The sequence below is a fragment of the Manis pentadactyla genome, chromosome 14 (assembly GCF_030020395.1).
Source record: "Manis pentadactyla isolate mManPen7 chromosome 14, mManPen7.hap1, whole genome shotgun sequence".
NCBI lineage: Eukaryota > Metazoa > Chordata > Mammalia > Pholidota > Manidae > Manis > Manis pentadactyla.
Window position 1 is genome coordinate 64,235,957 of NC_080032.1, and position 27,258 is coordinate 64,263,214.

The 27,258-nt window shown below is 45.1% G+C and overlaps 1 protein-coding gene and 1 non-coding gene across 7 annotated transcripts; both read left to right on the forward strand.

Moving 5' to 3' along the window:
• Positions 1 to 67: 67 nt before the first annotated feature.
• NCAPD2 (non-SMC condensin I complex subunit D2) lies at positions 68 to 26,787 on the forward strand. Of its 6 annotated transcripts, XM_036910070.2 has the most exons (33): positions 68 to 271; positions 462 to 506; positions 1,272 to 1,421; positions 8,833 to 8,908; positions 9,179 to 9,237; positions 9,708 to 9,889; positions 10,194 to 10,336; positions 11,916 to 12,043; positions 12,111 to 12,234; positions 12,397 to 12,544; positions 13,565 to 13,762; positions 14,110 to 14,244; positions 14,351 to 14,438; positions 14,532 to 14,712; positions 17,560 to 17,684; positions 18,042 to 18,278; positions 18,596 to 18,770; positions 19,047 to 19,131; positions 20,768 to 20,901; positions 21,238 to 21,370; positions 21,459 to 21,546; positions 21,624 to 21,791; positions 22,088 to 22,257; positions 22,993 to 23,104; positions 23,179 to 23,302; positions 23,384 to 23,539; positions 23,902 to 24,079; positions 24,161 to 24,255; positions 24,735 to 24,815; positions 24,971 to 25,154; positions 25,852 to 25,978; positions 26,070 to 26,228; positions 26,461 to 26,787. In XM_036910070.2, exons 3-33 carry the CDS (start codon positions 1,295 to 1,297, stop codon positions 26,544 to 26,546), a joined length of 4,206 nt encoding a protein of 1,401 aa, XP_036765965.2. In that variant the 5' UTR covers positions 68 to 271; positions 462 to 506; positions 1,272 to 1,294; the 3' UTR covers positions 26,547 to 26,787. The 6 variants fall into 6 exon arrangements, 5 of the variants coding, with proteins under 5 accessions (XP_036765965.2, XP_036765964.2, XP_036765967.2 ...); XM_036910069.2 differs by having other exon boundaries at positions 68 to 506; XM_036910072.2 differs by having other exon boundaries at positions 68 to 506; positions 21,462 to 21,546.
• On the forward strand, positions 9,299 to 9,630 carry LOC118924888 (small nucleolar RNA U85). Its single transcript, XR_005029776.2, has one exon. It is a non-coding gene; the product is annotated as a small nucleolar RNA U85 (small nucleolar RNA).
• Positions 26,788 to 27,258: the final 471 nt, after the last annotated feature.

Here is a 27,258-nt window from a genome sequence, read left to right on the forward strand (position 1 = left end):
GGCGTCACGCAGAGATGGCGGAACCTGGGTTAGAGCCTGAGCCTTCTCATTCCCGGCCTGGACTTGCCTCCTGTCCTGGGGGTGACTGAGTGGGTCACCACCCCGGGGCACTACAAGTGCCCGGGCACTGCCAGGGCCTCCTCGCAGCCAGCCAAGGAGGACCTCGTAGGGAAAGAGGCAGCGACGACGAGTGGGGCGGGGACTCGACGTAGGCCCCGCCCCTCCCGGCGGCGCGGCCGTGTTCCTGGGCTATGACTGGTCGGTCTCTCCAGTAAGCGTCACGATTGGTCCCCTTGCGGCCGTTGAGATTTGAACTCCCAAGTTTGCGCCGCGCGGCGCCTGGTCCCTAGGCGGGTTTTTGCCTCCGCCTTCCCGGCATTGGCAGATTTCCTTGCCCGTTTGAGCGCTGCCTCGCTGATCGGTGTGTATTGTACGCTCCGTATTTTTTTCTTTCATTTCAGCCCCAAAACCGGAGTCGGAGGAACGGCGGGTGAACTCCTGTAAAGGTGTGCTGTTAATGGGGAGCGGGGAATGAAAGGCTGGGAAAATCGGATACGGGGCTGTTGACGCGGTATTATTAGGCAGCGTGGGAGGGACAGGGAGGTCAAATGGGTATATTTTTGAGGTACAGAAACAGTCTGACAGATCGGCAGCGGAATTTGGGCAAATCGCTTAACCTTTCTTAGCCTCAGTTTCCTAATCTAAATAGATTTATATTACTATGCACTCTGTGAGATTGGCATTTGGAGAATTACATCAGATGTGATATATTCAAATAGCCTAACAGAACCTGGCACAGGGTAAACAATACGTGTTAATGCTCTCCCATTCTGGAGCTAGGAAACCCGCTTGCCCTTGCTGGGTCACTATTCCAGCTTGGGAGAGACAGTCTCTCAGCACTTAAGCTCTGCCCCTAAAAATGAAAAAAATAACGCTAACTTAATTCATTGATATGCCACTTCACAGTTCCTTAAACACTTTCATACCCTTGACTCATTTGGTCCTCAGAACAATTTGTAATCAGAAATTAGTGACCCTGTTTTACAGATGAGGCTCCGGGGGTTAAGTGACATGGCCAAATGGCAGAGTCAAGACTAGAATGAGATTCTAGTCTAGAGTTGATATCACATCCTGTACGATAATGTTAATCAGCTTGATCTTGATGTAAGACTAAAAAGCTTTATTTTTTGGAGGGGGGAATAATAATAGCTAAATAACCAGGTAAAAAAGACAGGCCTCAGAGACTGACCTGTTTGCTGTTTGGCTTCCAGTCCTGTAAGCCAGAGGGAGAACGATGTCTCCCCAGGTGTATGAGTTCCATCTGCCTTTATCCCCAGAAGAATTGTTGAAAAGTGGAGGAGTGAATCAGTATGTTGTGCAAGAGGTACTGTCCATCAGACATCTTGCACCACAGCTTAGAGGTAAGACTCCATAGCTGCTGCTGTGCCTAGCACTTCAAAACAACCATCCCTTTTTATCGTCTGTTCCACTATACTACTAAGCTCCCTGAGGGCAAGGAACATGTCTTTCCTATTTGCCACTGTTTTCTCCCTCTAGCATTGTATGAGATGCATTACACAGGGTACACTCACTGACCACCTTCTCTCGACTAGTCAATAAACAGTTGGTATATATATGGTTACTTTTTAGGAAAGAATTGTTTTAGATCTTTATGCCTTATATGCCAAGATTAAGCCTTGGTGGATTTAAGAGTTATAGAAGATAGCTTTCTCATATGTCTGGGACTTGACCTCACCTTTTTCAGGTAACACCTTTAGAGTCTTGTCTCTTGTTTCCAAGAGTGTGCAAAACATAATATGTATGTACACCTGCACCACTGTACAATATATTTACAATGCAGTTACCCATTGAAACCTGTAGATGACCAAGACAATTTATACATTATCAAAAAGACCCCATAATGTCACTTATTAGAAATGATCTTGTATCTGTTAGGTGGCTTTGGAGAGGTACATAGAATAGAAATTAAGACATTGGAGCAAAGCTGCCTGAATTTGAATTCTGGCTTTACCACTCTGACCTTGGACAAACAAGCTACTTAATTATTTCTGTGCCTCTGTAAAGGTTTTCTCCTCTGTATAGATAGGGATAATAACCTACTTCATTTATTATCTCCTACAACAAGAAGGTTTAGATAATGAGTCAGCTTGATAATTTCACTCCAGCTTGTCTTCTCTTGCCCTTCCCATCATGGTTGCTGGATGGTAGCTCCTTGCTGTTGTGTCCAGAGATGGCAAAGATGATTTCCTACCTTGTGCTTTTAATTTTCTTCTTTCTTTTTTTTAAAACTTGACCAGAGGTCTCCCAACAGACCTAGTCCAAGTTGGATCACATGCCTGTTTCCCTAACTGATTATTACTGGTAAGGGAGATGGAATTACTCAGATTGGCTAAATTGATCAAGATGATGATTACCTAAGAGCCTCCCTAAACCTAGGCATATCACCATTTGGGAAGCAAAGAAGAAGGGGGAGCGTGGAGGTTGACTGGCGGGTGGCTAAACAGTAGTCTCTATACTAGACTCTTCTCTCCATAATGTGTGGATATGTGGATCACCAATTGGACAAATTATAGCAAATTGTTCCATGGTTATTATAATACTTTTTTTTTTAATAGATGATCACTTTTTTTTAAGAGACTGGTTTTAGTTTTTTTAATTGAAGTATCTTTGATATACAATCATATATTGGTTTCAAACGTACAACATGGTGGTTCAGCAGTTACCCATATTATTACATCCTCACCCTCTCTACTGCGGTTACTTTCTATCAACATAGGAAGATGTTACAGAATCATTGACTGTATTCTCTGTGCCATACTACCATCCCTGGGAAAACTTATATTATAATTGTGAATTATTGTGCCCCCCCACTCCAGCCCCTTCCCCTTGGTAACCACTAGTCACTTCTCAGTGTCTACGAATCTACTGTTGTTTTGTTCCTTCTGGTTTCCTTGGTTTTTATATTCCACAAATAAGTGAAATCATATGGTATTTGTCTTTCTCCACCTGCCTTATTTCACTAAGCATAATACCCTCCAGTTACATCCATATTGTTGCAAATGGCAGGATTTTTTTTTAATGGCTGAATAGTATTCCATTGTGTATATGTTCCACATCTTCTTTATCCATTCATCTACTGATGGACACTTAGGTTGCTTCCATATCTTGGCTATTATAAATAGTGCAGCGATAAACATAGGGGTGCATATATCTTTTCAAGTCAGGGATTTTGTTTTCTTCAGGTAAACTCCTAGAAGTGGAATTACTGGATTGAATGGTATTTCTATTTTTAGTTTTTTGAGGAACTTTTGTACTGCTTCCCACAGCCGTTGCACCAGTTTGTATTCCCACCAACATTGTAGGAGGGTTCCCATTTCTTCACATCCTAGCCAACATTTGTTACTTCTTGTCTTTTGGATAATGGCCATTCTAACTGGTGTAAGGTGATATCTCATTGTGGTTTTGATTTGCATTTCCCTGATTATTAGTGATGTGGAGCATCTTTTCATGTGCCTGTTGGCCATTTGTATTTCTTCTTTGGAGAAATTACTGCTGAGGTCCTATGCCCACTTTTTAAATTGGGTTATTTGTTTTTTGGGTGTTGAGGTGTATGAATTCTTTATATATTTTGGATGTTAATCCCTTCACAGATGAGTCATTTACAAATACATTCTCCCCTACTGTGGGTTGCCTTTTTGTTCTGTTGATGGTGTCCTTTGCTGTACAAAAGCTTTTTTAGTTTGATGTATTCCCACTTGTTCATTTTTTATTTTGTTTCCCTTGCCTGAGAAGATGTGTCCAGGAAAAAAATTGCTCATACTTATATTCAAGAGATTTTTGCCTACGTTTTCTTCCAAGAGTTTTATGGTTTCATGACTTACATTCAGGTCTTTCATCTATTTTGAGTTTACTTTTGTGTATGGAGTTAGACAATAAACCAATTTCATTCTCTTACATGTAGTTGTCCAGTTTTCCCAACACCAGTTGTTGAAGAGGCTATCTTTTCCCCATTGTGTATGCATGGCTCCTTTATCATATATTAATGGCTATATATGTGTGGGTTTATATCTGGGCCCTCTATTCTGTTCCACTGATCTATGGGTCTATTCTTGTGCCAGTACTGTACTGTTTTGATTACTGTGGCTTTGTAGTACAGCTTGAAGTCAGGAAGCATAATCGCCCCAGCTTGGTTCTTTCTCAGGATTGCTTTAGCTGTTTGGGGTCTTTTGTGGTTCCATATGAATTTTAGAATTATTTGTTCTAGGTCATTGAAAAATGCTGTTGGTATTTTGATAGGGATTGCATTGAATCTGTAAATTGCTGTGGGCAGGATGGCCATTCTGACAATATTAATTCTTCCTATCCATGAGCATGGGATAGTTTTCCATATATTGGTGTCTTCTTTCATTTCTCTCATGTCATGTAGTTTTCAGGGTATAGTTCTTTCACCTCATTGGTTAGGTGTATTCATAGGTATTTACTCTTTTTGATGCAATTGTAAAAAAGGTGGTTTTCCTGATTTTTCTTTCTGCTAGTTCATTGTTGGTATATAGGAATGCAACAGATTTCTATGTATTAATTTTGTATCCTGCAACTTTGCTGAATTCAGTTATTAGTTCTAGTAGTTTTTTGGTGGAGTCTTTAGAGTTTTCTGTGTATAATATGTCATCTGCAAATATTGACAGTTCAACTTATTCATGACCAATTTGGATGCCTTTATTATCTCTTTGTTTTGTCTGATTGCCGTGGCTAGGATCTCCAGTACTGTGTTGAATAAAAGTGGTGAGAGTGGACATACTTGTCTCATTCCTGATGTTAGAGGAAAAGCTTTCAGCTTTTCTCTACTAAGTATGATGTTGGCTGTGGGTTTCTTGTATATGGCCTTTATGGATGATCACTCTTTAAGACTCCTTTTATAACAATTGCATTACTTTTGATACTTAGAACCCTAAATACAAGTTTGCTACAAATATACAAGATCAAATCATTTAATTTGTTCAAGTATTTACTGATGATTCGCTATATGCCAGATGCTGTTCTAGGTATGGGAATACAGCAGTAAGCAGAACACAGTATGACAAAATTCTTTCTCTCAAGGCTCTCAACGAGTAGTATATAAAAATGAAGTACATCGGATGGTCAGAAGTGCCAAGGAAAAAAATCAAAATAAAAAGGATAAGGTGACACAGAGTAGAAACTGGCAGTTTATGTGGGATGATAAGAGAAAGCCTACTGATAGCTCACATTTGAGCAGAGACCTTAAAAGTGAGGAAGTGAGCTATGCAGAACCTCAAGGAAGGGCATTCTAAGCCTATGAATTTGGATGGAAAAAATAGAGGTCAAATGGGAAGTGATGCAGATTATTCTGGAGTCTCGCTCCTCAAGTGTTCAGACCAGCAGCATTAGTATCATGATTTAGAAATGCAGAATGGAGACCCAGCACAAAACTACTGTGTCAGGAAATCCGTTTTTTTAAGAAGATCCCTGGGTAATTTGGATCCACATTTAAGTTAGAGAAACACTGATCTAGGGTCTTGTAGGTCATGGTAGAGACTTTAGCTTCAGTGTGAGGGAGTTTGAAAGCCAATGGGTTCTAAGTACAGGAATAGCATGGCCTGATGTTTTGAAAGTATCACTATCTACTCTGTTGAGAGGAGACTGTAGGGGACGAGGGAGAAGCAAAGGGATTAAGAGACTAACATACTAACAGCCAGGCATATACCAAGTGAGAACAGTGGGGATGACCAAAAAAGGTTAGATTTTGAATATATTTTGAAAATAAAGCCACCAGGATTGTTTTTGGATTGGATTGGATTTGTGGGGTTAGAGAAAGAAGAATCTAAAATGATTAGAAGGTGTTTTGACTTGTGCAGCTAGAAGAAGGGAGTTGTCATTTGCTGAGATGGGGTAGAAGAGGAGAGGGGCAGCTTTAGGCTGGGTTATATGATTGGCAGTTCAGGGGAGAGGTACCAGCTAAACACACTTTTGGGATTTAACAATTAGTATGTAGAGTGCATTTAAAGCCATGAGATTCAGTGTACTGCAGATAGAGAAGAAAAGCAGTTTGAAGACATGAAACCATAGATGGTCCAACATTTAGAGGCAGGGACTTAGAAATTAATTACTGGACTTAGTAGTGATGTAGCAGTTGCTGGTAACTGATGAGAGCTGTTTCAGAGGAATGGTGGTGAGAAAATTGGAGGAGACTAGAGATGGTGAGTTCAGCTACATTTGTGGTTAATTTGCTCTAAGGAATAGCAGAGAAATGGGGTGGGAGCTAGAAGGCAGTTACAGTCAAGGGAGGGTTTTTTGGGTAAGATGGGCTGCATTACATGTATATAGGCTGAGTGGGAATGATCAAAGAGGGAAAGTGGTGCCGGGGTGGAGGACAGCTCTAGGAGTATCCTGTAGTAGGTAAGGAAGCATGTTAGCTGGTTGTGGGGGTTATTAAAGCAGGGACAATTTACCTGCAGCAGCAAAAGAGAAGGCCAAGTTTATGGGTACAGATGCAGGCAGTGCAGGGAACTACAGAGAGGGCAGTTGGGAGTTCTCGTCTCTCCAATGCTGTGTTCACAGTGAGATAGCAGGTGAAGCCTTTAACTGAGGGTGAGTTGGAGAAGAGGGTCTCGGTGTTATGAGCAGAGGAAAGGTGTGAAATAATTGCCTGGAGTGAACTGGCATCTCTCTCTCTCTTTTTGTAAAGTAGGAAGCAGTCATCTGCTAAATGAAAAGAAGCAAAGGGTGAGAAAAAGTATAAAGAGGAGAACATGCTAGGAGTATAGTGTTAGGGAGTCCGTAGGAATTGGCGGAATAAAACAGCTTGTTAAAAATCAGAGGATCAGGTTGTAGTTGGACAACGTTGGACCTATCAATGCCAGCAGTGATAACGGAGTACAAGATTCTAGCTTTACTTCCTAGGCAAACCAACATGATATTGCAGACATGAAGGATGCAGGGGAATTCTTTCCCTCCCCATCCATAGAAGGAGCTAAGTGTAAACGTGATTCAAAAATTTTCTGACTCACATCCTGCCTTGCCACTCCTGTTTTAAGATATACCTCCACTCTACTCTCCTTGATACTGAAGCTTTTATATGGAAGCAGTACAATCAGGATGAAAAGAGCACTGAATTTGAGAATCAAAAGACTCATGCTGTGTTTTCAAAATGTAATAGAGGTAGTAACAAGTACATTACAAATGTTTAACGTAATTACACTAAGGAGTGGGCAAGAAAAAAACTAATCTAAGTAACTGAAAAACAATGGTTTTTTTACTCTATATGAAAGAACTTTACACAAGTTATTGTAAGCTGGTTGTTAAATAGTTTTCACAGAAGTGTGGTAAGCAATTCTGAAAGTGCTTTATGTGTATACTAAGACTGAGCCAATATGTAAATGCACCCATGTTTTTCATATATAGACAGAGATGAAAATAGATTGGGGGGTGTATATACATTTATACACTACTGTTCTCTGCTGAGAGGGCCTAAAAGCTATTGATGTTCCAATAACAGCAAGCCCAACTAGTGTGTAGAACTTGGGTCTAAATACCATTCTTCCATAAAAGAAACCAGGACTGTTGAAAATGGTTGATTTCAGGACCAGGCTAGGAAAAGCACAAGATGAGCCTAAAACATCCTGTGGTATGAGAAAGTGAGAGGGCAGAAGTGAGGGGGGGGGGCATGTCAAAAGGACATAGGCCAAGTTGAAGGAGCCCCGTGGTCAAGTGTGGGACATTTTGAGCAACAAAATAAATAATAATAGGAATGGATTGAAGCAGAATAAAAGAAATATCCAGGAGTCCATTGAGACATAAATAAACAATTGAATAAGTAAATTCAAATTCAAGGGAAAGGGATAGCTCATTCTTACATGGCATTCCAATTAGTAAGTGTAAAAAGAATGATGGAGATAGAAAAATCACCATTTAGTCAGTACTGCAGCAGGAGTTGTAACAGGCAAAATGTGATGAGAAACAGAATGTTTACATACTTTCAAAGTGTCTCCCCACAAGATACTTATTAATTGCAAAAGAGGAAACAGGAACTTTACAGTGGAGACTGCTGGCAAACACTTCCAAGTAATCAAACATAACATCACTAGTTAATAAAACATTGACATCCTGTATTTCTGGGAATGGTGCATTTGAAGGACCTTCTACAATAACCTTGTAAAAAATGCGTGACCTCAATCTAATCATGAGCAAATAATATCAGACAAACCCAAATTGAGGGACATTCTACAGAATAATTGGCTAGTATACTTCAAAAATATCAAGATCGTGAAAGATTGGAGGAGGCCAAGGAGACATGACAATGAAATACACTGTGGGATCCTGGACCAGAAACGGGACATAAGTAGAACTGGCAAAATTCAGATAAGGCCTGTGGATTAGTTAGCAGCATTAAATTAATTAATGTTAATTTCTTGGTTTAGAATAGATTCTTGTACTATGGTGATAGATGTTAACATCTGTGTGAAAAGTACAAGAGCTGTGTACTGTTTTTGCCACTTGGGAAGGTCCTGAGTTTGTGTTCACTACTAACTACAGTGGACAAATGACAACTAATTTCTTTTCCCATCAAATAGGCATAATACCATCTACTTTATCTAGATCAGAGATATGATGAAACTCGTCAGTCTATAGTTGTAAAACAGAACTAAATGTAAGATAGTATTGTAATAGGTTACATTGAAATGAACTGTCTCCGTCTGTGTTTCTACCAATAAACGTAATTGATTTTCTGCTGTGAATAGAATTTACAAAAAAAAACCCTTCTCCTGTGTTAATCAGTTCCCTTCATCTTTGTAGCATTTCAGGCTGCCTTCCAAGCTCAGGGGCCACTGGCTATGCTAGAGCACTTTGATACCATCTACAGCATTCTGCAGTAAGTAAAGTACCCAGCTGGTGCTTTAAAAAGAGTTGTTGGACCTAACTTTGCATGTTAATCCTGAAATGCCAAATTATCAGTTCACTGATAAATGGTTCTGGGTGCTAATATCTCTACTAATGAGCATTTACCCCAGCTTGACACCATATTTATTCAGTTTGTGATCTCACATGTATTTTTCGGTATTAGATTCTTCACGTTGATCTGATCTGTCAGGATGGGCTCAGCAGGTTCCTGTCTCACCCCCACACTTTCTTTCCCTCATAGTCACTTTCGAAGTATAGATCCTGGCCTCAAGGAAGATACTCTGGAATTCCTGATCAAAGGTGTTTATGGGCCAAGGGGAGGGGTGGAAGGTGTTTGTTTACTGCTTCCTGCTTTTGATCAGCCACATGATGATATCAAGGCTGTGGTGATTCAGTTGGTTTGGCTAAGCCCGGGAGCCTCTGACCTATGAAGGTCTGTAATCTTGGTGGGCAATACAGAGTTATGTGTGTTCACTGTAAGGGCATACCAACAAGAACTTCTTCCTACTTTTGAATCGCCTCTACTCTTTAATAGAGGTGATTCTTCCAGTTGCCAGGGAAAAATTATGGTAACTGGAGTGAGAGAGTAGGGACAGGGTGTGTTCAGGGTAGCTGGGTCAGGGGTCCCAAAGGACTTAGCTTGTGTTGTGGCCACTGAGAGATGAAACACAGATCTTTGGTAATCTGATGGCTGCAAGTGCAGGATGGTTTGAAGTTGGGAATAGATGAGGAAAACGAATGAAACTGACTCCAGATTGTGCCCCTTGCAGTGGTATCCCGCCATTCCCAGGAGCTTCCAGCTATCCTGGATGATGCAGCTTTGAGTAGATCAGATAGACATGCCCACCTAAATGCCCTTAAAATGAACTGCTATGCGCTGATACGCCTCCTGGAATCCTTTGAGGCTATGAGCAGCCAGACGAGTCTCGTGGACCTGGACCTGGGTGGGAAGGTAATTCAGAGCTGCTGGCTCACTTACACTGGGGGCCTGGTGAGATAGGAGAACTGAAGAGAAAGAAGGGTATCCAGAGATTCTGGGAATCCTTCCTGTCCTGACTGAGGGTTTTTGAGGAACTATTTGAAAGTATCACAGTGTACCCCCTGACAAGCAGCTCCTGTCTTTTTGGAACCTGTCCTACTTTTGAGTTACCTTCTACCCAGTCTCCACAGTGGATAGTTCGGGCATTCAGACTAGCAGATCCTGATCCTCTTTGTTTCCTTATTTTTTCTTAAACGTATACATGATCCTTTATTAGGGCAAGAGAGCCCGTGCCAAGGCAGCCCATGGCTTTGACTGGGAAGAAGAGAGGCAACCAGTTCTTCAGCTTTTAACGCAGCTCCTGCAGTTGGACATTCGTCACCTGTGGAACCACTCAGTCATTGAAGAGGAGTTTGTCAGGTGGGTAGTTACAGTGGCTACAGATAATACTGAGCTGTGAGGAATGTGGGCTCTGTTGCTGGTGTGCCTTTCAATAGTTTGTTTCATGCTTCACTTCTTTCTGTGATACAGAAGTGTACTCATGACATTGAGCTGTTAGGAAGTCCATAATAAATGTTAGAAACTGCTGAAAATTTCCCATATTTAATGCCCATTTAAAATAAGTAAAATACTTAGTATGTTTTGTAGTTTATGGCTGTGGAGAGAAATAGAGGAAAGGATGAGTTTGATGAGAGAGGGTTGTGATTTTAAATCACTGTTCCAGCAAGGCCCAAGGCCTCTTTGAAGTGGTGACATTAGAGCAGAGACCAAGAGGGGGTAACGCAGGCCATGAGAATATCTGGAGGAAGAGGAAGAGCAGGGAAAGGGAACAGCAGGGGCAAAAAGCCGGAGGAGGGAGTGTGCTCAGCCTGTACAAGTAATAGCAGTGAGGCCAGAGAGACGGGCCCTGGGCAAGGGTGAGAGGGCTAGGCTCTGTGGGCTGAGGGGTGGTGGGGGCCATCCTCGCAGGCTGCCATGGTGACTTTGGTGTGTTCTCAGTGAGGTGGTCTGACTTGCACTTTGCCAAGGTCATCTGGCTGTTGTGTTGAAACAGACTATGGAGGCAAAGGAGGAAAGTGGAGTTAGGAGTTAGGAGGCTATGCAGTAATTTAGACAGGAAATGATGATAGCTTCAAACAAAGAGCGGCGGTAGATACGGAGAGAAGCAGGTAGATTCTGTAGTTTTTGAGGTGAGCCGACAAGCGTGTGTGAGGTCTGAGGGAGAAGACAGTCAAGAACGACTCACCAGGGTTTTAGCCTCGGCATTTAGAAAAACGGAGTTGCCAGTAACTGAAATATGGGGGGGGGGGGGGGCCTGGGGGTGTCTTTTGAGGGGACAAGAAGAGTTTCTCTTTTGGACATAGAAAGTTTGGGGTTCTTATTAGACGTCCAAGTAATGTCAGGTTCAGCTGGTAAATGTACAAACCCTGAGTCCAAGAGAGATATAGGCTGAGGCTCACATTTGGGGATACAGTGTATTTATGTCAGTGGTCTTTATGGCCTTGAGCTGAACGAGATTACTAGATCAGTAAGTGTGGCTAGAAGAGAGCAGAAATCCCTACTGCACCCTGGGACACTCCAGCATTAAGAGGATGAGATGAGGAGAGGAACCAGCTGAAGAAACTAAGAAGGGAGCTTGGATCGTGTTTCAAGGAGAAAAGACAATCAACTGTTGTCAGATGCAGCTGGAAGGTTGTCAGGATGAGGACTGAATTGACCGTTATATTCATAATGAAAAGTCATTGGTGACTTTAACCTATCTTTTATCATATGTTCAGGTTTCGTGTAGACATCATAACCTGTTGAAAGTTGGCCATCTTGAAGGACTGAGTACCTATCTAGTGTCAGTGAAGTAAAACAACTTGGTGTAGAAGGTGACAGAATGAAGGAAACTAGGAGAGCCTGGCTTTGGGAGCGGGAGAGACAGTAAGTGAGGCAGGACCTCCACACGATGGGGTCTGGACAGCTGGCTTCATCAGCTCCCTCTCTTCCTTCTCAGTTTGGTTACCGGCTGCTGCTACCGCCTCCTGGAGAACCCCACCATCGGTCACCAGAGGAACCGCCCCACCCGGGAAGCCCTCACGTACCTGCTGGGTGTAGCCTTGGCACGTTATAACCATATGCTCAGTAAGTCAGCCCCCGCTTGGCCCACCTTTTCATTTGCCCACAGGTTCTCACGTCTGTCCTCCCCCAGGTGCCACCGTCAAGATCATCCAGATGCTGCAGCACTTCGAACACCTGGCACCTGTACTGGTGGCAGCCGTGAGTCAGTGGGCAGCTGACTATGAGATGAAGAGCATAGTGGGAGAGATTGTAAGGTGACTCTTCCCTTAAGTTTCTAATTTTCATTTCTCTCAGGAGTAAAATAAAGAAAAATTGGCAATATATTTACTAGATTCTTTCAGATCTTAGATACCAGTGTTACCTTCCCTTACTGGGCACTGAATTATCTTTTGATGGCTGTTTTCTTCTTTGCATAGAGAAATTGGACAGAAGTGTCCCCAGGAGCTGAGTCGGGATGCTTCAGGGGCGAAGGGCTTTGCAGCCTTCCTGACAGGACTAGCAGAGCACATCCCAGCCATCCTGATGTCCAGCATGTGCATTTTGCTAGATCATCTGGATGGAGAGGTAGGTGGTCCCCTGGGGATCTCAGCTTCTTCAGGAGATTTTAAGTCATTGTTGAAAGGCTCTTTATTAACAAGCAGGTAGTTTTCAGCTGAAGTCAAGTTGTCTAAACTTATCACTGTGGCAATTCCTTCCCACAGAGAAGCAAACAAAGTATACTGAATAAAGAGCCATGTGCTAGTCCCTTTTTGATATCACACTGGTCTTACCCAGATCTGATAGGGAAATAACAGTTCCACAGTTAAGTCTGGCAAGAGTGATTCAGCTGTGATTCTGAGTCCCATGTTCTTCAGGATGAAGCCTCTTACTACCTTCTGGCTCACCTTGCTTTCTCCAAACAAGGAACTGTCTCAGCTCAGGTCAACCCATCCCATCTCTCTCAATTCTCTCTTATCCCAGAGTGCTAACCTGCTGCTTCCCAGGGTGATGGAGGGCACTCCTTCATGAAGATCAAGGACAAAAATAGTCTACTCGCTCATCTAATTTACTCTAACTTCTTGTGCGAGACCCAGTTCTCTGGCTCTTGGCCTGACAAAAACCCCAACCCTCTTCTCCACCAGACTGTAGTGGATTTGCTGGGCACCCTAGGGCTGATTTCTCTTCTCTGTGTCTCACTCTCTGTTGCTAAAAGGGAGGAGAGTGGGAGAGAAAGTTTTATTAATAAGGATCAAAGGCTTTGAGGCCTCAGATGAAAGGTGGTAATCAGTGCTTTTCAAATGTGTATTGGTGGATAGATGTGAGTGCACATTTGGCCTCCACCATGGTTACCTGGGTGAGTCATAACAAGGAAAAACTTTGTGGATTCTTGCTTATTTTGTTCCTATATTCTCCTCTGGGCAAAGCCCCTCTGGGATTCAGCTTTTTCCAGTGACCTCAGAGGTGAATACCTACACAGTTGACCAGAAAGAGTCATAGCTATAAAAAGCAAGCTTAACCTTAGCTAAAGCCCTGCCTCTTCTTTAGGGACAGGAGAGTTAGTATTGGAGTGCAGAGGCTCATACCAGTCTTATTCCTGTCTCTCAGAATTACATGATGCGCAATGCTGTGCTAGCAGCCATGGCCGAGATGGTACTGCAGGTTCTGAATGGTGACCAGCTGGAGGAAGCAGCCCGAGACACCAGAGACCAGTTCTTGGACACTTTGCAAGCCCATGGCCATGATGTCAACTCCTTCGTGCGGAGCCGTGTTTTGCAACTCTTCACCAGAATCGTCCAGCAGAAGGTGAATAGCCTTCTGCACAATAAAGACGTATGGTACCCCTCTATGTCCAGGCCTGAGAAAAGAGGACTCTAGTGTTGAAGAAAAATACCTGTCTCAAAGCAGAATCTAGAATTCAGGTTGTTGACTACCAAGAGTAAAGTTCTTCTGCTGCGAAGGACAAGGGTGCCAGGCTCCTCCACAGGACTGTACTATGTAACCATTACAAAGAATACTCCTTAACTGTTTTATCCCATAGAAAAGCTCCTTTAGAGTGAGTTGGTACCTCATTTAGAGTATTTGTCACTATTTGTCTTGCGCAGATTAGTGATGTGGGATGTGAGCTGATCCTTCTTTCCCACCCCACATAGGCTCTCCCCTTGACGCGTTTCCAAGCAGTGGTGAACTTAGCAGTGGGACGTCTTGCAGACAAGTCGGTGCTAGTGTGTAAAAATGCCATCCAGCTGTTGGCCAACTTTCTTGCCAATAATCCCTTTTCCTGCAAGGTGAGTGGGCTCTGTCCATCCAAAAAAAAAAAAAAGAAGGAATTATATGAAAACAAGGATGAAGTTATGTGACTTAGTGATCCCGATAACCATTTTACCTTGGTAGCTTAGTGATACTGACCTTGCTGGACCACTGCAGAAGGAAACCCAAAAATTACAAGAGCTGAGGGCCCAAAGGCGAACTGCAGCTGCTTGTGAGTAGCTACAACATAGGAATCCACCCCAGACATTCTGCTTCCTGCAGTGAGAAACCAGTGAAGGAGTCTAAGCAAGACTTTCTCATTAAGCCACAGCTCTGGACCCAGAGGAGGAGTGGGAAGCCATGTTGCCGGAGCTGATGTGTACCCTGCAGCAGCTGCTAAAACTTCCCCAGGGGGAAGAGGAGGTTCCTGAGAAGATTGCTAGTACAGAGACCGCTGAAGAGGTGAAGGGACGCATCCGCCAGTTGCTTGCCAAAGCCAGTTACAAGTATGTGAGAGAATGGAATATTCTCTAATGGCCTGTGTAGATTTAGAGTTAACTTTTGAGAAGCGATATTTCTTTAAAATGAACTGCATTCAGAGTATGCTGTCTCTAGACCAATGAGGCGTGTTTTCACTGGAGGAGTGGTCTGAACACCCGAGTTATGCCAAAGGCATACATAGTCCACAATAGGCATGCTTTGCTTTTCTCCTTTCACAAAAGTTTAAAGAAACTACTAAAATAACTAGATGTAAACACTATTATAATTAAATAGGCAAAAGTTCTCCTTCATTTGAAGGAATTATAATATAAATACAGTTATACAGTTCCAGTTGTATAATGTTGTTTAAAAAAAACTCTTTCATTATTTGTAAAATGAAGAAACTGATCAGATCATCTGGTCTCAAATGGCTTTGTAATTCTAAATTCTCTGAGCTGCATAAAGAGAGACTGTAGTTTTATTTTTTTTTACTTTTATTTTTTATATTAACCTTTTATTTTAAGGTAATTATAGATTCACATGCAGTTGTAAGAAATAACACAGAAAGATCCCGTTTCCCAGTTTCCCTCAGTGGCAACATCTTGTAGAACTGTATAGTTCAATATCACAACCAGATTATTGACATTGCTACCATCCACAACCTCACTCCGATGTTCCCCATTTTTCACTTGTACTCATTTGTGTGTGTGGAGTGTATTAGTCCTATGCATTTTTATCACCTGTGTGGGTTCATGTATCCATCACCACTGTCAAGGCACAGAACAGTGTCATCATCACAAGGATTTCTCATGTTGCACTTTGATATCTATACCCACCTGCCTCCTCTTCCCTTCACATCTCTAACCCTTCGCAGTGACTAATCCACACTCTTTTTTTTTTTATAATACTGTCACTTTAAGAATATTACATAAATGGCATCTTGTTTAACCTTTGGGGCTGGCTTTTTTTTTTTTTATTAAGGTATCATTGATATATAATCTTATGAAGGTTTCACATGAGCAACATTGTGGTTTCAACATTCACCCATATTATCAAGTCCCCCACACACCCCATTGCAGTCACTGTTCATCAGCATAGTAAGATGATATAGAGTCATTACTTGTCTTCTCTGTGCTAGAATGCCCTCCCCGTAACCTACCTATATTTTGTGTGCTTATTATAATGTCCATTAATCCCTTCTCCCGCCCTCCCCACCCATCCTCCCCTACCCCTTACCTTTGGTAACTGCTAATCCCTTCTTGGAGTCTTGTGAGTCTGCTGGTTTCATTCCTTCAGTTTTGCTTTGTTCTTACACTCCACAAATGAGTGAAATCATTTGGTACTTGCCTTTCTCCGCCTGGCTTATTTCACTGAGCATAATACCCTCTAGCTCCATCCATGTTGCTGCAAATGGTAGGATTAGTTTTCTTCTTATGACTGAATAATATTCCATTGTGTATATGAACCACATCTTTATCCATTCATCTACTGATGGACACTTAGGTTGCTTCCATGTCTTGGCTATTATAAATAGTGCTGCAATAAACTGAAGGGTGCATATGTCTTTTTTAATCTGAGATCTTGTTTTCTTCAGGTAAATTCTTAGGAGTGGAATTTCTGGGTCAAATGATATTTCTATTTTTAGTTTTTTGAGGAACCTCCATATTGCTTTCCACAATGGTTGAACTAGCTTACATTCCCACCAACAGTGTAGGAGGGTTCCCCTTTCTCCACATTCTCACCAGCATTTGTTGTTTCTTGAAGCCTGTAGTTTTATAACTGCTGCTTCTGCTTCCAGCCATGCTAGTATTTTCTCCTATCAGTTAGAAGAATATTTCTTCTCATGCTAAAGATGTCACTTCCTCCTTCAGAAATCCTTACCAATCAATAGAGTTAAAGGCTTTATAACTGAAGTGTTTGCTTCCATTTGAAAGTTTAAAAAAAATTTTTTATTGAAGTATCGTTGATATGCAATCTTATATTGGTTTCAAATATGCAACTCAGTGGTTCAACAGTTTACCCATATTATTAAACCCTTACCCCCACTAGTGCAGTTATCTGTCAACATAGGAAGATGTTACAGAACCATTGGCTATACTCCATGCTGCACTACTATCCCCGTGACGCCTTCAACTGCAAATTTAAACATATGTTAGAACAAAACTGTTTAAATTTAATTTTTTTAAACAAATATACTTTTCAAAAATTTGGCAATACATTCACATTAATACAGAATTTAAAATTATAGAAAGGACATGCATGGAAAGTCCCTTCCAAACCTGTTTCCCAGCCACTTTCGTTCCCCTCCCCTCAGGGTAGTGGTGCTATTAGTTTACTGAGCATCCCTTTGGAGATAATATAGAGGTGCAGTCAGACCTCCACAACTTTGAACCCAGTTGATAGAATTCTCTACCCACTGTTCTACCACCTTGTTTTTTTCACTTAACTATATATCTCAGTGTGTTTTAATATTTCTACATGAATAGCTGCCTTGCTATTTTTTATGGTTACATAGAATCCCATTGCATGGTTATACCATAAATTGACCAGTTATTGGAAGTTTCTTCCAAACTTTCAATTAGCAAAGTTTTTAAACAATGGTTGGAGTAGGTCGGTGATTTTGTAAATTTAAAATAATTTTTAAATTATTTGAGTTTTTGAAAGACTCTGGTAAAGCCTGTCACTTCAGAAATAGAAGTGTTTTGAGCTCACCCCTTTCTCGGTGCTTCTCAATTAAAGTGTGAGAAGTGTTCCTTGTCTTTGAAGCAGGAAGTCTAGGTTCTTGGTGGAATTATGAAGTAAGCTGCCTTTCAAAAGGCTGCAGTGACACTCTTGTTGGGTGCTGAGTTGGTGACAGATTGATGTTCTTTCAGGCAGGCAATCATTCTCACTCGAGAAGCCACAGGCCTCTTCCAGGAGTGTGAACCCTTCAGTCATATGGACCTTGAGGAGCCAGAGGAGACCAGCTTTCTGCATCTCTTGGGAACTATCTTCAAAAGTAATTCCTTTTCCTTCTTCAGAACAAACAAAACATTTGAAGTAGTATTTATGGCCCTTTTACTTTATGCCAGATACTGACCTGGTTAATAGAACCTGGTGCTGTAAGAGGCCAGGGGAGGTGGCAGTGCTTCTGCTCTGGAATAGAAGCAGCCAAGGGCCAAAGATTGAGCCTTGGGCGTGAAAGGGTATTTCCAAACCATAGAGGACTTGAGGAATCTTTTCTGAGAAATGAACCAAAATGTTTTAGAATAGGTTCTAAATTTTATACCTTCCTTTTGTAAAAAGATACATCCAGAGATTGGATTTCCCCATATACCCTTGAACAGAAGCCATTCTTTAATTCTCTAACTCCTAGCGCCAGCAGCTTCCACACAGAAGAATCCCCAAGGGTCTGCAGGGAACATGGGCCCAGGACAGACGGACTGTAAAGACAAGCCAAATGTGTCAGAACCTGAGAAATCCAGGGGAAGCGATGAACTGGTGAAGCAGGAGATGCTCGTCCAGTATCTGCAGGATGCCTACAGCTTCTCTCTGAAGATTACAGAGGCCATTGGCATCATCAGCAAGATGATGTATGAAAACACGACTACTGGTACGTACACCAAAGTCCCTTTCCATAAGGACTGGGTCTCGGGGTTGGAAAAACCAGTCTTGTACATGTTATATTGATACCTGTCTGCTCCTTTAAAACACAAGGATTCTGTATTTCTGTTCGCTTTGTGTAGTCCCATGGATCGTATATATTTTAATGTACATAGTATTTCATGATAGAGCGTTATAGGAGGAGTCCACATTTTCAGAGAAAAGGAGAGCCTTCACTTGAGTGTGCTACTTTAAGAAAGGCTCCATCTTTAAATATTGGGGGAGTTTTGCTAAGCAGGTGGGTGACATTTGTGTCTGTCCTCTCAGTGGTACAGGAGGTGATTGAATTCTTTGTGATGGTATTCCAATTTGGGGTACCTCAGGCCCTATTTGGGGTACGCCGCATGCTGCCTCTCATCTTGTCCAAGGAGCCTGGCATCCGGGAAGCTGTGCTTAATGCATACCGCCAACTCTACCTCAGCCCCAAAGGGGACTCCGCCAGGTGTGTGGGCACTTCTGTCTTGCTGACTTTTCTGAGGTTGCTTCTTACAGAGACATATCTGCTCTCCTAAAGGAATGGGGTGTGGGGGACTCCCTCCTAGAGGAGTTCTGAACCCATAGGCAGGTGGTCTGAAGTGGGGCACAGGGTGGGGCCTAACTTCCACAGAAGCCCGTGCTCTGCAGCTCCGTGACGCTGTGGTGGGATAGCCCTGAGAATCTGTTTGCCAGGTTCTACTTACCAGTCCCTTAATGACCTTGACCTCTGCTGTTCCCACAGAGCCAGGGCCCAGGCTTTGATTCATAATCTCTCCTTGCTACTGGTGGATGCCTCAGTTGGGACCATTCAGTGTCTTGAGGAAATTGTAAGTCTCCTCACTTCCTAATTCTTATTCATGCAACAAGTATTAGTGAATGATTACTGTGCATTCAGCAATTTACTCAGTGCCATAAAATATAAGATCGTTTCTTTTCAAGGTCCCCAACTTAGAAGGAATCAACAGTTTAGTTGGTAACCAAATAACACAAAACATTTCTAGAACAACGTAGCAGAGAGACAACTTAGTGCCAGAAGAAGGGCACAGGAAACGGTTATAGTAGCGAGTAGTGGTGTGTTAATAAGAACACTTACCATATGCCCAGCACAGTGCTTAGCATTTTGCACATATTCACTTGTTTAATCCTCACAGCGACCCTATGAGGAGATGCCATTGTCTGCATTTTACAATGAGAGTCTAGAGGCTCAGAGAGGTTAAAGGACCTGGCTAGTTACAGTGTAGGTGTGCAAAGTTTGAGATTGAAACCCAGGCAGTAAGAGCTCCAGAAAATACACTCTTACCTTATAGGTCACACTGATAAGTCCAAAGTGGGAAAGAGAAAACATGAGGTGGGGTGGTCAAGGAAAGCTTCCTGAAGGAGATGGCACTTAGGTTGGGTCTCTATGAATAGGATTTAAAGAATCAGAGGAGAAGCAGCATTCTCCATGGATAGCCGAGAAAGCTCAGCCTGTGTGGCAGATGAGAAAGATTGTGTTCTGGCTTAAAACTGCTCTGTGGAAAAGACAATAGAGATGGAATGTGGGTTGGAATTCAGTTGTGAAGGTTTCTGGGTGCCTTTCAAGAGTCTGGGACTTGAGTCTCATTAGCAGGCACCCCAGCATTTTCATGACACAAATCTGCTTTGAAGCATTCCCATTATGGAGACAGAGGGTGGAGGTGGTGCTGACCATCAGCTTCCACCAGGAGGAGCACTACCACCAGCCGCGTTTTCTCCTCCCGGGAAGAGGACAGCCTGGCTGGAGCTGACCTGAGCTCTCCTAGGCGGGATGCCCTGCAGGAGGCCAGGGGGAGCTGCTCCTCGGTGATGAGCAGAGGTGTGGCGTGATGGAATAGGCGCATGGAACGCTGATCCAGCAGGAATATATAAATTGGTTGGAGAGGAGGCTAGGGACAGGAGGGTCCCTGGAGGGTGCTGTCAGTGTGCAGTGACAAGGGACTAGACTTGGGTGGGAAGAAAAGCTATAGAATTGACTTAATAGAAGACATATTTTTAGAGGAAGAATAAGTAGGACTAAATGAGTCAAAAAAAACTAGCTGACTGTGAGGTTTTAAGCATATGTGACTAAGAGAGTGTTGGTACCATTGGAAAAGGAAAAGGAAAGGGCAGATGATGGCTTCCCTTCTAGACACGCAGAGTCTGTGGTAAGAGCAGGAGAACCTAGAGATTTCCAGAATGCAGTCAGAACGACAGAGCCACACAGGTCTCAACAAGGTCAGTTTCAATATGTCATCTTAACAAGAGTAGTTTTGCAGGCCTGGAAGTAGAAGAGCAGCAGAGGTGGAGGCGCCTCCCCAAAACCTGCTTTCACATTTTGAGCCTCCTTCCTTTTCCGTTCTTAAGTGTGGTTTTTACCCACTTTAGGTTCTCACTATTCTCTTCAATAAGTGGACCAAGGGTCTGGGGAATTGTCAGTTTTTAGTCTAAGGCCTTTTTCCTCTTCAGGTCTGTGAGTTTGTACAGAAGGATGAATTGAAACCAGCAGTGACCCAACTGTTGTGGGAGCGGGCAACTGAGAAGGTGCCCTGCTCTCCTCTGGAGCGCTGTTCCTCTGTCATGCTTCTTGGGATGATGGCACGGTGAGGCCCAGACGCACACAGGCAGTGGGATCTCAGCAAAGAAGGGTACTGAGAGCGCTCCCCTTCCTTCAGTAGTAGCAGTCAGGCCAGCTGAGCTCAGCGTGTGAGCTGGCTATCTCCGTGGAAGATAACATGAAGTTCCAGCCCCCGTGCCTAGCAGAAATGTGGGGTTCAATACAGAAGGGTTTGGAGGGGCGAGCCCTGTCAGAGCTGCCCTGCAGTCCTCCACGGCTCTTGGAGCACTTTGTTGAGTGCTGGTACCTGTGGCCCCTTGGCATTGTCCCCCACAGAGTCCTCCCCATGACTGGCTTTAACTCTATGGCTTCCTTCCCCTAGAGGGAAACCAGAAATTGTAGAAAGCAACTTAGACACACTGGTGAGCATAGGGCTGGATGAGAAGCTCCCACAGGACTACAGGCTGGCCCAGCAGGTGTGCCACACCATTGCCAACATCTCCGACAGCAGAAAGGTATGGGAGGGTTACTTCCAAACTAAGGAGGTGGTGGTTCCCTGTCCACCCTCAACAGACACCCACCCTCTGGCTTTGCTGTTCTTAGCAGCCCTCTCTGGGCAAACATCACTCTCCCTTCCGGCTGCCTCAGGAACACAGGTTGTTTGAGCGACTGCGTGACATGGTCACCAAAGGTGAGCTATCGTAAAGGGTCTCGGGCAGGACTGGCTCCTTCGTCTGCAGTGGGTGACTTCTCCCTTCTCCTCTGAAGGCTTTGTCCATCCAGACCCACACTGGATCCCATTCAAAGAGGTTGCAGTGACCCTCATTTACCAGCTGGCAGAGGGCCCCGAGGTGATCTGCGGCTACATACTGCAGGGCTGTGCGCAGCAGGCCCTGGAGAAGCTGGAGGAGCGGAGCCCCACCAAAGAGGACCCAAGTGAGTGGGCAGAGGGTTAGGAGACCAGCGGGCAGCAGCCAGTTTCTGCTGCTTTCCCTGCCAGGCCAGAAACCACTGCCAGCACCATGCCCCAAAGCGGCCCCGACCCCCACAGCCCATATTGTCTGGTTTGTGTCACTCAGCTTCAGCCAGTCACTGCCACCACCACCACCCATCTCCTACTTTTTCACTCGTTGTGTAGCACATGAGCGAGGGGGAGGTCAGCAAAAACAGGGTGTAGGGGCCTGTGAGACTTGATCTTGTCTTGTCCTCCCTCTTTCCCCCCTCTTCCCCAGAGGTCACCCTCATGCTCCCCACTTTCCTGTTGATGAACCTGCTGTCCCTGGCTGGGGATGTGGCCCTGCAGCAGCTGGTACATCTGGAACAGGCAGTGAGTGGAGAGCTCTGCAGGCGTCGAGTGCTTCAGGAGGAACAGGAGCATAAGACTAAAGATCCAAAGGAGAAGGTGAGTGAAGTGCCCGGGCATTTGGGTTTGTGTTCCAGCACTTCATGGATTTGATTCAGGACCTCAGGTCATTCACACTTCCTTCTGGGCGTCTCTGCTTTTTTACCATTAAGTGAAATGAAGAAGACGCTCTGCCTTCTTGCCACCTCTACTCTGGAAGAGATGAGTGAGAACAGAGACGGAATAGTGATCATGATGCCCCAGGGAGGGAAGTTTAGGGCAGATACACAGCATGGAGTTAGGGAGTTCAGTGCACAATACAGGCTGTGCCCGAGGCAGCATTTGTGAGAACGTTCAGGCACCCCACCCCCTTTCCATCAGCCTTGGTTGCTGGCCTCCTGCGGGGAGACCTGGTGTTCTGTCCACTAGAGGCATTGGTGTCTTGCAGACAGATGAGAGACACACAGCCTGGCAGCAGTGAGATAAGGTCTGGCTTCTGTGACCTTGAACCACTGTATGGCATGATCTGTCTGGTTACTGTCTACAGGAAATTGCACGCCTCTATGAGGATGAGTTAAGAAGAGATATAGGAATATGCTTTGGCAACTTAAGTATAGGAGACCTAGTTCTTTTCTTGTTTCATTCAGGACCCCTTCCTCTTCACAGACACATCGGACAAGCCTATGAACAGCTTTGCAGTTTGCCTTTCCCCAGATCCCACTCACGCAAAATGAAGATAGGCTGGAATTTTAAAAGTCTCTGATTACCCATGATCCCTGGCTTCTTTCCCATTAGAATACAAGCTCTGAGACCACCATGGAGGAGGAGATGGGACTGGTAGGGGCCACTGCTGATGACACAGAAGCCGAGCTAATCCGTAGCATCTGTGAGAAGGAACTATTAGATGGTAAGGAGAGCAGCTGAGTGGCCTTTTCCCCAACAGAGATCGCCTGCCCCAAACTGGAGTTGTTCTTCCAACAGGCAAACAGATGCTGGCTGCCTTCGTTCCACTTCTGCTAAAAGTCTGCAACAACCCTGGCCTCTATAGCAGCCCAGAGCTCTCTGCAGCTGCTTCCCTTGCCCTTGGCAAATTCTGCATGATCAGGTAAGCCCTGGGGTTGCTACCGCCTTCTCAAGGAGCTTGGGGATGGTGTGATTTCCCTGATGATCTTCTCCTTGCCCCTAGTGCCACTTTCTGTGACTCCCAGCTTCGTCTTCTGTTCACAATGCTAGAAAAGTCCTCACTCCCCATTGTCCGGTCTAACCTCATGATTGCTACTGGGGATCTAGCCATCCGTTTCCCCAACCTGGTGGACCCCTGGACACCTCATCTGTATGCTCGGTAAGAGATCCCACCCAGTGCTTCAGCAGTCCCTGCCAGCTGTGGGAGGCTGGAATTCGGTCAACATGACATTCATGAAAACTGTATTTCCCTTGTCTTTACCTTGAACATATACTTGATACTTGACCCATCCAGACCCTGGCAAAATATGGCCCCAAAGGGATTGATCCCTCTGTTGCAAACCGTGGCTGCAAGCTTGGCCTCTCCCCAATCCCAGCTTTCAGCTCTAGACAGCTTTCTAAACTGCTTCTAGAATGGCACATTAAAAAGGGGTGATAGATTCCTATTGAGGCCCTTCCCTCCAGCATCAGGGTGTAGGCCCAGTCTGGGTCCCTCCCAATGACTTGAGATCCCATTCCCAGCCTCCGGGACCCAGCTCAGCAAGTGCGGAAAACAGCAGGGCTGGTGATGACCCACCTGATCCTAAAGGACATGGTGAAAGTGAAGGGGCAGGTGAGCGAGATGGCCGTGCTGCTCATCGACCCGGTGCCACAGATCGCTGCCCTGGCCAAGAACTTCTTTAACGAACTTTCCCACAAGGTGAGAGGTGGAGAGGCAGTTTAGGGCTTGCTTCTGAGGGAAAGTATGCCAGCTCATCTCTAACGTGAGTCTCTCTCACAGGGCAATGCGATCTATAATCTCCTTCCAGACATCATCAGCCGCCTGGCAGACCCTGAGGGAGGGGTGGAGGAAGAGCCTTTCCACACCATCATGAGGTATGGCTTCCTGGGCCTTGGGGCCCATTTTTCCTGCAGCACAGGCTTAGGAATCAGACAAACCTCTACTGAATTCTACCTCTGCTACTTTTTAGCTTTGTGGCCTCCCACAGTAACTTGGTTTCTCTGTGTCTATTCCTTCTCTATAAGACAAAGCCAGTAATACTTACCCCTTAGTTCTTGAGAATATTCACGAAGGTAAAGTTGCTAACGTGGGGGCAGGCACATAGCAGTACTCACTAGGTGGCAGCTGTTCCATTAGAAATTTCAATTCACAGTAAAGACTCCCTGGGGTGGAAGTGTGCCCTTCTCCGAGGCATGGGAGGGGGCAGGAGGAGCAGTGAGGCAGGCCCAGGCGGGGCAGAAAAAATTCCTTCAGGGGATGACAGGAGGCCGGTGCAGGGGAGGGTACGGGTTGGTCTCAGTGGAAGGCACGGAGCTGCCCCGTGACCACACGCCCACGTCTCCCCTTCCTGCAGGCAGCTGCTCTCCTACATCACCAAGGACAAGCAGACCGAGAGCCTGGTGGAGAAGCTGTGCCAGCGCTTCCGCACAGCCAGGTACACTGGCCCGTTGAGGATCTTTGGGCAGAGGGGGGCCCTGCCAGGGAAAGAGCCCCCATGGGCATCCCTGGGGTTATGGGCGTCTGATGAGGAAGGAGGGGCCTTTGCTTCCTGTGTCTTGCTGCCCCTCACGGAGCCCTTCCTGGCTGCAGAACTGAGCGGCAGTACCGGGACCTGGCCTACTGCGTGTCGCAGCTGCCCCTCACCGAGCGAGGCCTCCGCAAAATGCTGGACAATTTTGACTGCTTTGGCGATAAACTGTCAGATGACTCCGTCTTCACTGCTTTTTTGTCGGTTGTGGGCAAACTGCAGCGTGGGGCCAAGCCCGAGGGCAAGGTACGCAGCCCCTGCTGGCTTCCATACTGGTCGCGCCTTCCATGGGTTCCGAGCCTCTCTGGCCACCCGCTGTTACTGCCTCACGGTTCCCGGCTTGGTTGCAACCAAGTAACCACAGTGACCATCTCTGTGCCTCCAACTCCTGTTTGTTTGTTTTCTCTTTTCTTTAGCAGTTTTAAGTTCAAAGCAAAATTGAATGGGAAGTATAGAGAGTCCCCCCATGAGCCCCGTCCACACACACAGCCTCTCCCCTATCAACATCCCCCACCAAGGGCACATGAGTCACAGTTGATGAACCTACACTGACACGTCATTATCACCCAGAGTCCATCATTTACATTGGGGTTCACACGTGGAGTACATCAGGTGGGTTGGATAGACAGTGACCAGTGACCTGTGTCCTCCATCACAGCATCTCACAGAGTGGGTTCCCTGCCCTGAATGCTCCCTACTACTCCTGCCTCCCACCTCCCCTCAGCCCTCCACACCCACTGGTATTTCTGCTGTCTGCACTGCATGGCCTTTGACGGACGGTCTCATAGCTGGAGTCACAGGCTGTGGAGCCTTCTTATGTCGGGTTCTCTCCCTGAGTACTATGCATTTAGGGTTTCACCACACCCTCTCATGGCCTTGTTTCTTTTTAACCATAGAAATAACTATATTTCCAGACCCCCTCTTTATCTCCTTTTCCCACCAGGCTATAATAGATGAATTTGAGCAGAAGCTTCGAACCTGTCACACCAGAGGGTTGGGTGCAATAGAGGAACTAGAGCTTGGCCAGGGGAGTAGCCGGATTGCCTCATCAGCCAGGAAACAGTCAACCGGTAGGTGAGGCCGCCCCACGGTGGAGAGGCCAGGCCACTCCTCCTCAGGTGGAGGGGCCTTTCTGGGGACTCACGCCTCCACCTTCACTAGTCTCCAGGCGGCACCAGCATCCAGTGTCTGCAGACTCAGACAATGACTTCGTCACACCTGAGCCCCGCCGGACTACCCGTCGGCATCCAAACACCCAGCAGCGAATTTCAAAAAAGAAACCCAGAATTGTCTTTTCAAGTGATGAGTCCAGCAAGGAAGGTACAGTGCTCCCTCCCAGACTCTGCCCCAAAGGAACAGTGTGCTGGGGAGGCTGGTTTGGATGGGGTCCTGCTGTGTAGAGAGATTCTCCTCCCCCAAGGTTGCCTTCCTTCTTGGGCACTTTGGGTTTTGTTTGTGCCATATGGTCTGGGGCCATCTCATTTTCCTCTGAAATTTATTTTTCACATCTTTGTGACTCAGCTTTTTCTTATTCCTCCAATTCTTTGAATAGAGCTTTCAGCAGAGATGATGGAAGAGGAGACATCTAAGAAAACAACCCCCATCCGCCGAGCGTCCACTCACATGCCCAGGCCCTAGAAGGCCCTCGCCCGTTCTGTCCCTGCTGTCCAGAGTATCTTTGGGGTGACCTTCAACTCCGTTCCCCTTGTCAAATATATGCTTGCCTGTCTTCTGGCCTTTTAATATGTAAATGACCTTTATAATATTATATGGCATTTCTCTTAACCTAGCTTAAATGACCGGAGTTTAGCCACTTTCACTGGAATATGTTTGCCAGTCTCCCTATTTTCTCATGAATAAATGTTTTTATAAATTTTTAGACATCTTTCCCTAAGCTTGTCTTTGTTTCATATTTCACATTAGCTCAGGTGTGGGCAGCAGATCCAGTAATCAATCCAGAAAGAAATGAGCACAAGAGTCCCAGGACCTGTCTCAGGATCTGATAAGCCTCATGCTCCCCCTGCCTCATCTTCCCCACCCTGCACAGGGAACAAGATTGTGCCACTGTGGAGAATTATGCAGGGTCTGGACTCCAGCTCAGCACTTCTGCCCTCCAGGGGACATTTGGCAATGTCTAGAGAAGCTTCTTTGTCAGAAACTAGGTGCAGTGGGGTGGGGGTGCGACCTGGCATCTAGTGGGTAGAGGCAAGGGGTGTTAAAAAGCCTCCAGTGCACAGGACGGCCCCAAGAAAGAACCGCCCAGCCCACAGTGTCAGACAGTAGTGCCGAGGTTGAGAAGCCCTGCTCCAGAGCAAGGGCTGGCTTCCTCTGTGCGCTCCCCTGCCCCCAC

What these genes read in the sequence shown, in the direction of transcription:
- NCAPD2 (XM_036910069.2), top strand. Translation starts at nt 1,295, where the DNA reads ATGTCTCCCCAGGTGTATGAGTTCCATCTGCCTTTATCCCCAGAAGAA. An exon ending in AAGGCGAACTGCAGCTGCTT is followed by an intron (nt 14,439 to 14,531) that starts GTGAGTAGCTAC and finishes TTTCTCATTAAG; the next exon opens with CCACAGCTCTGGACCCAGAG. An exon ending in AGCCAGGAAACAGTCAACCG is followed by an intron (nt 25,979 to 26,069) that starts GTAGGTGAGGCC and finishes CACCTTCACTAG; the next exon opens with TCTCCAGGCGGCACCAGCAT.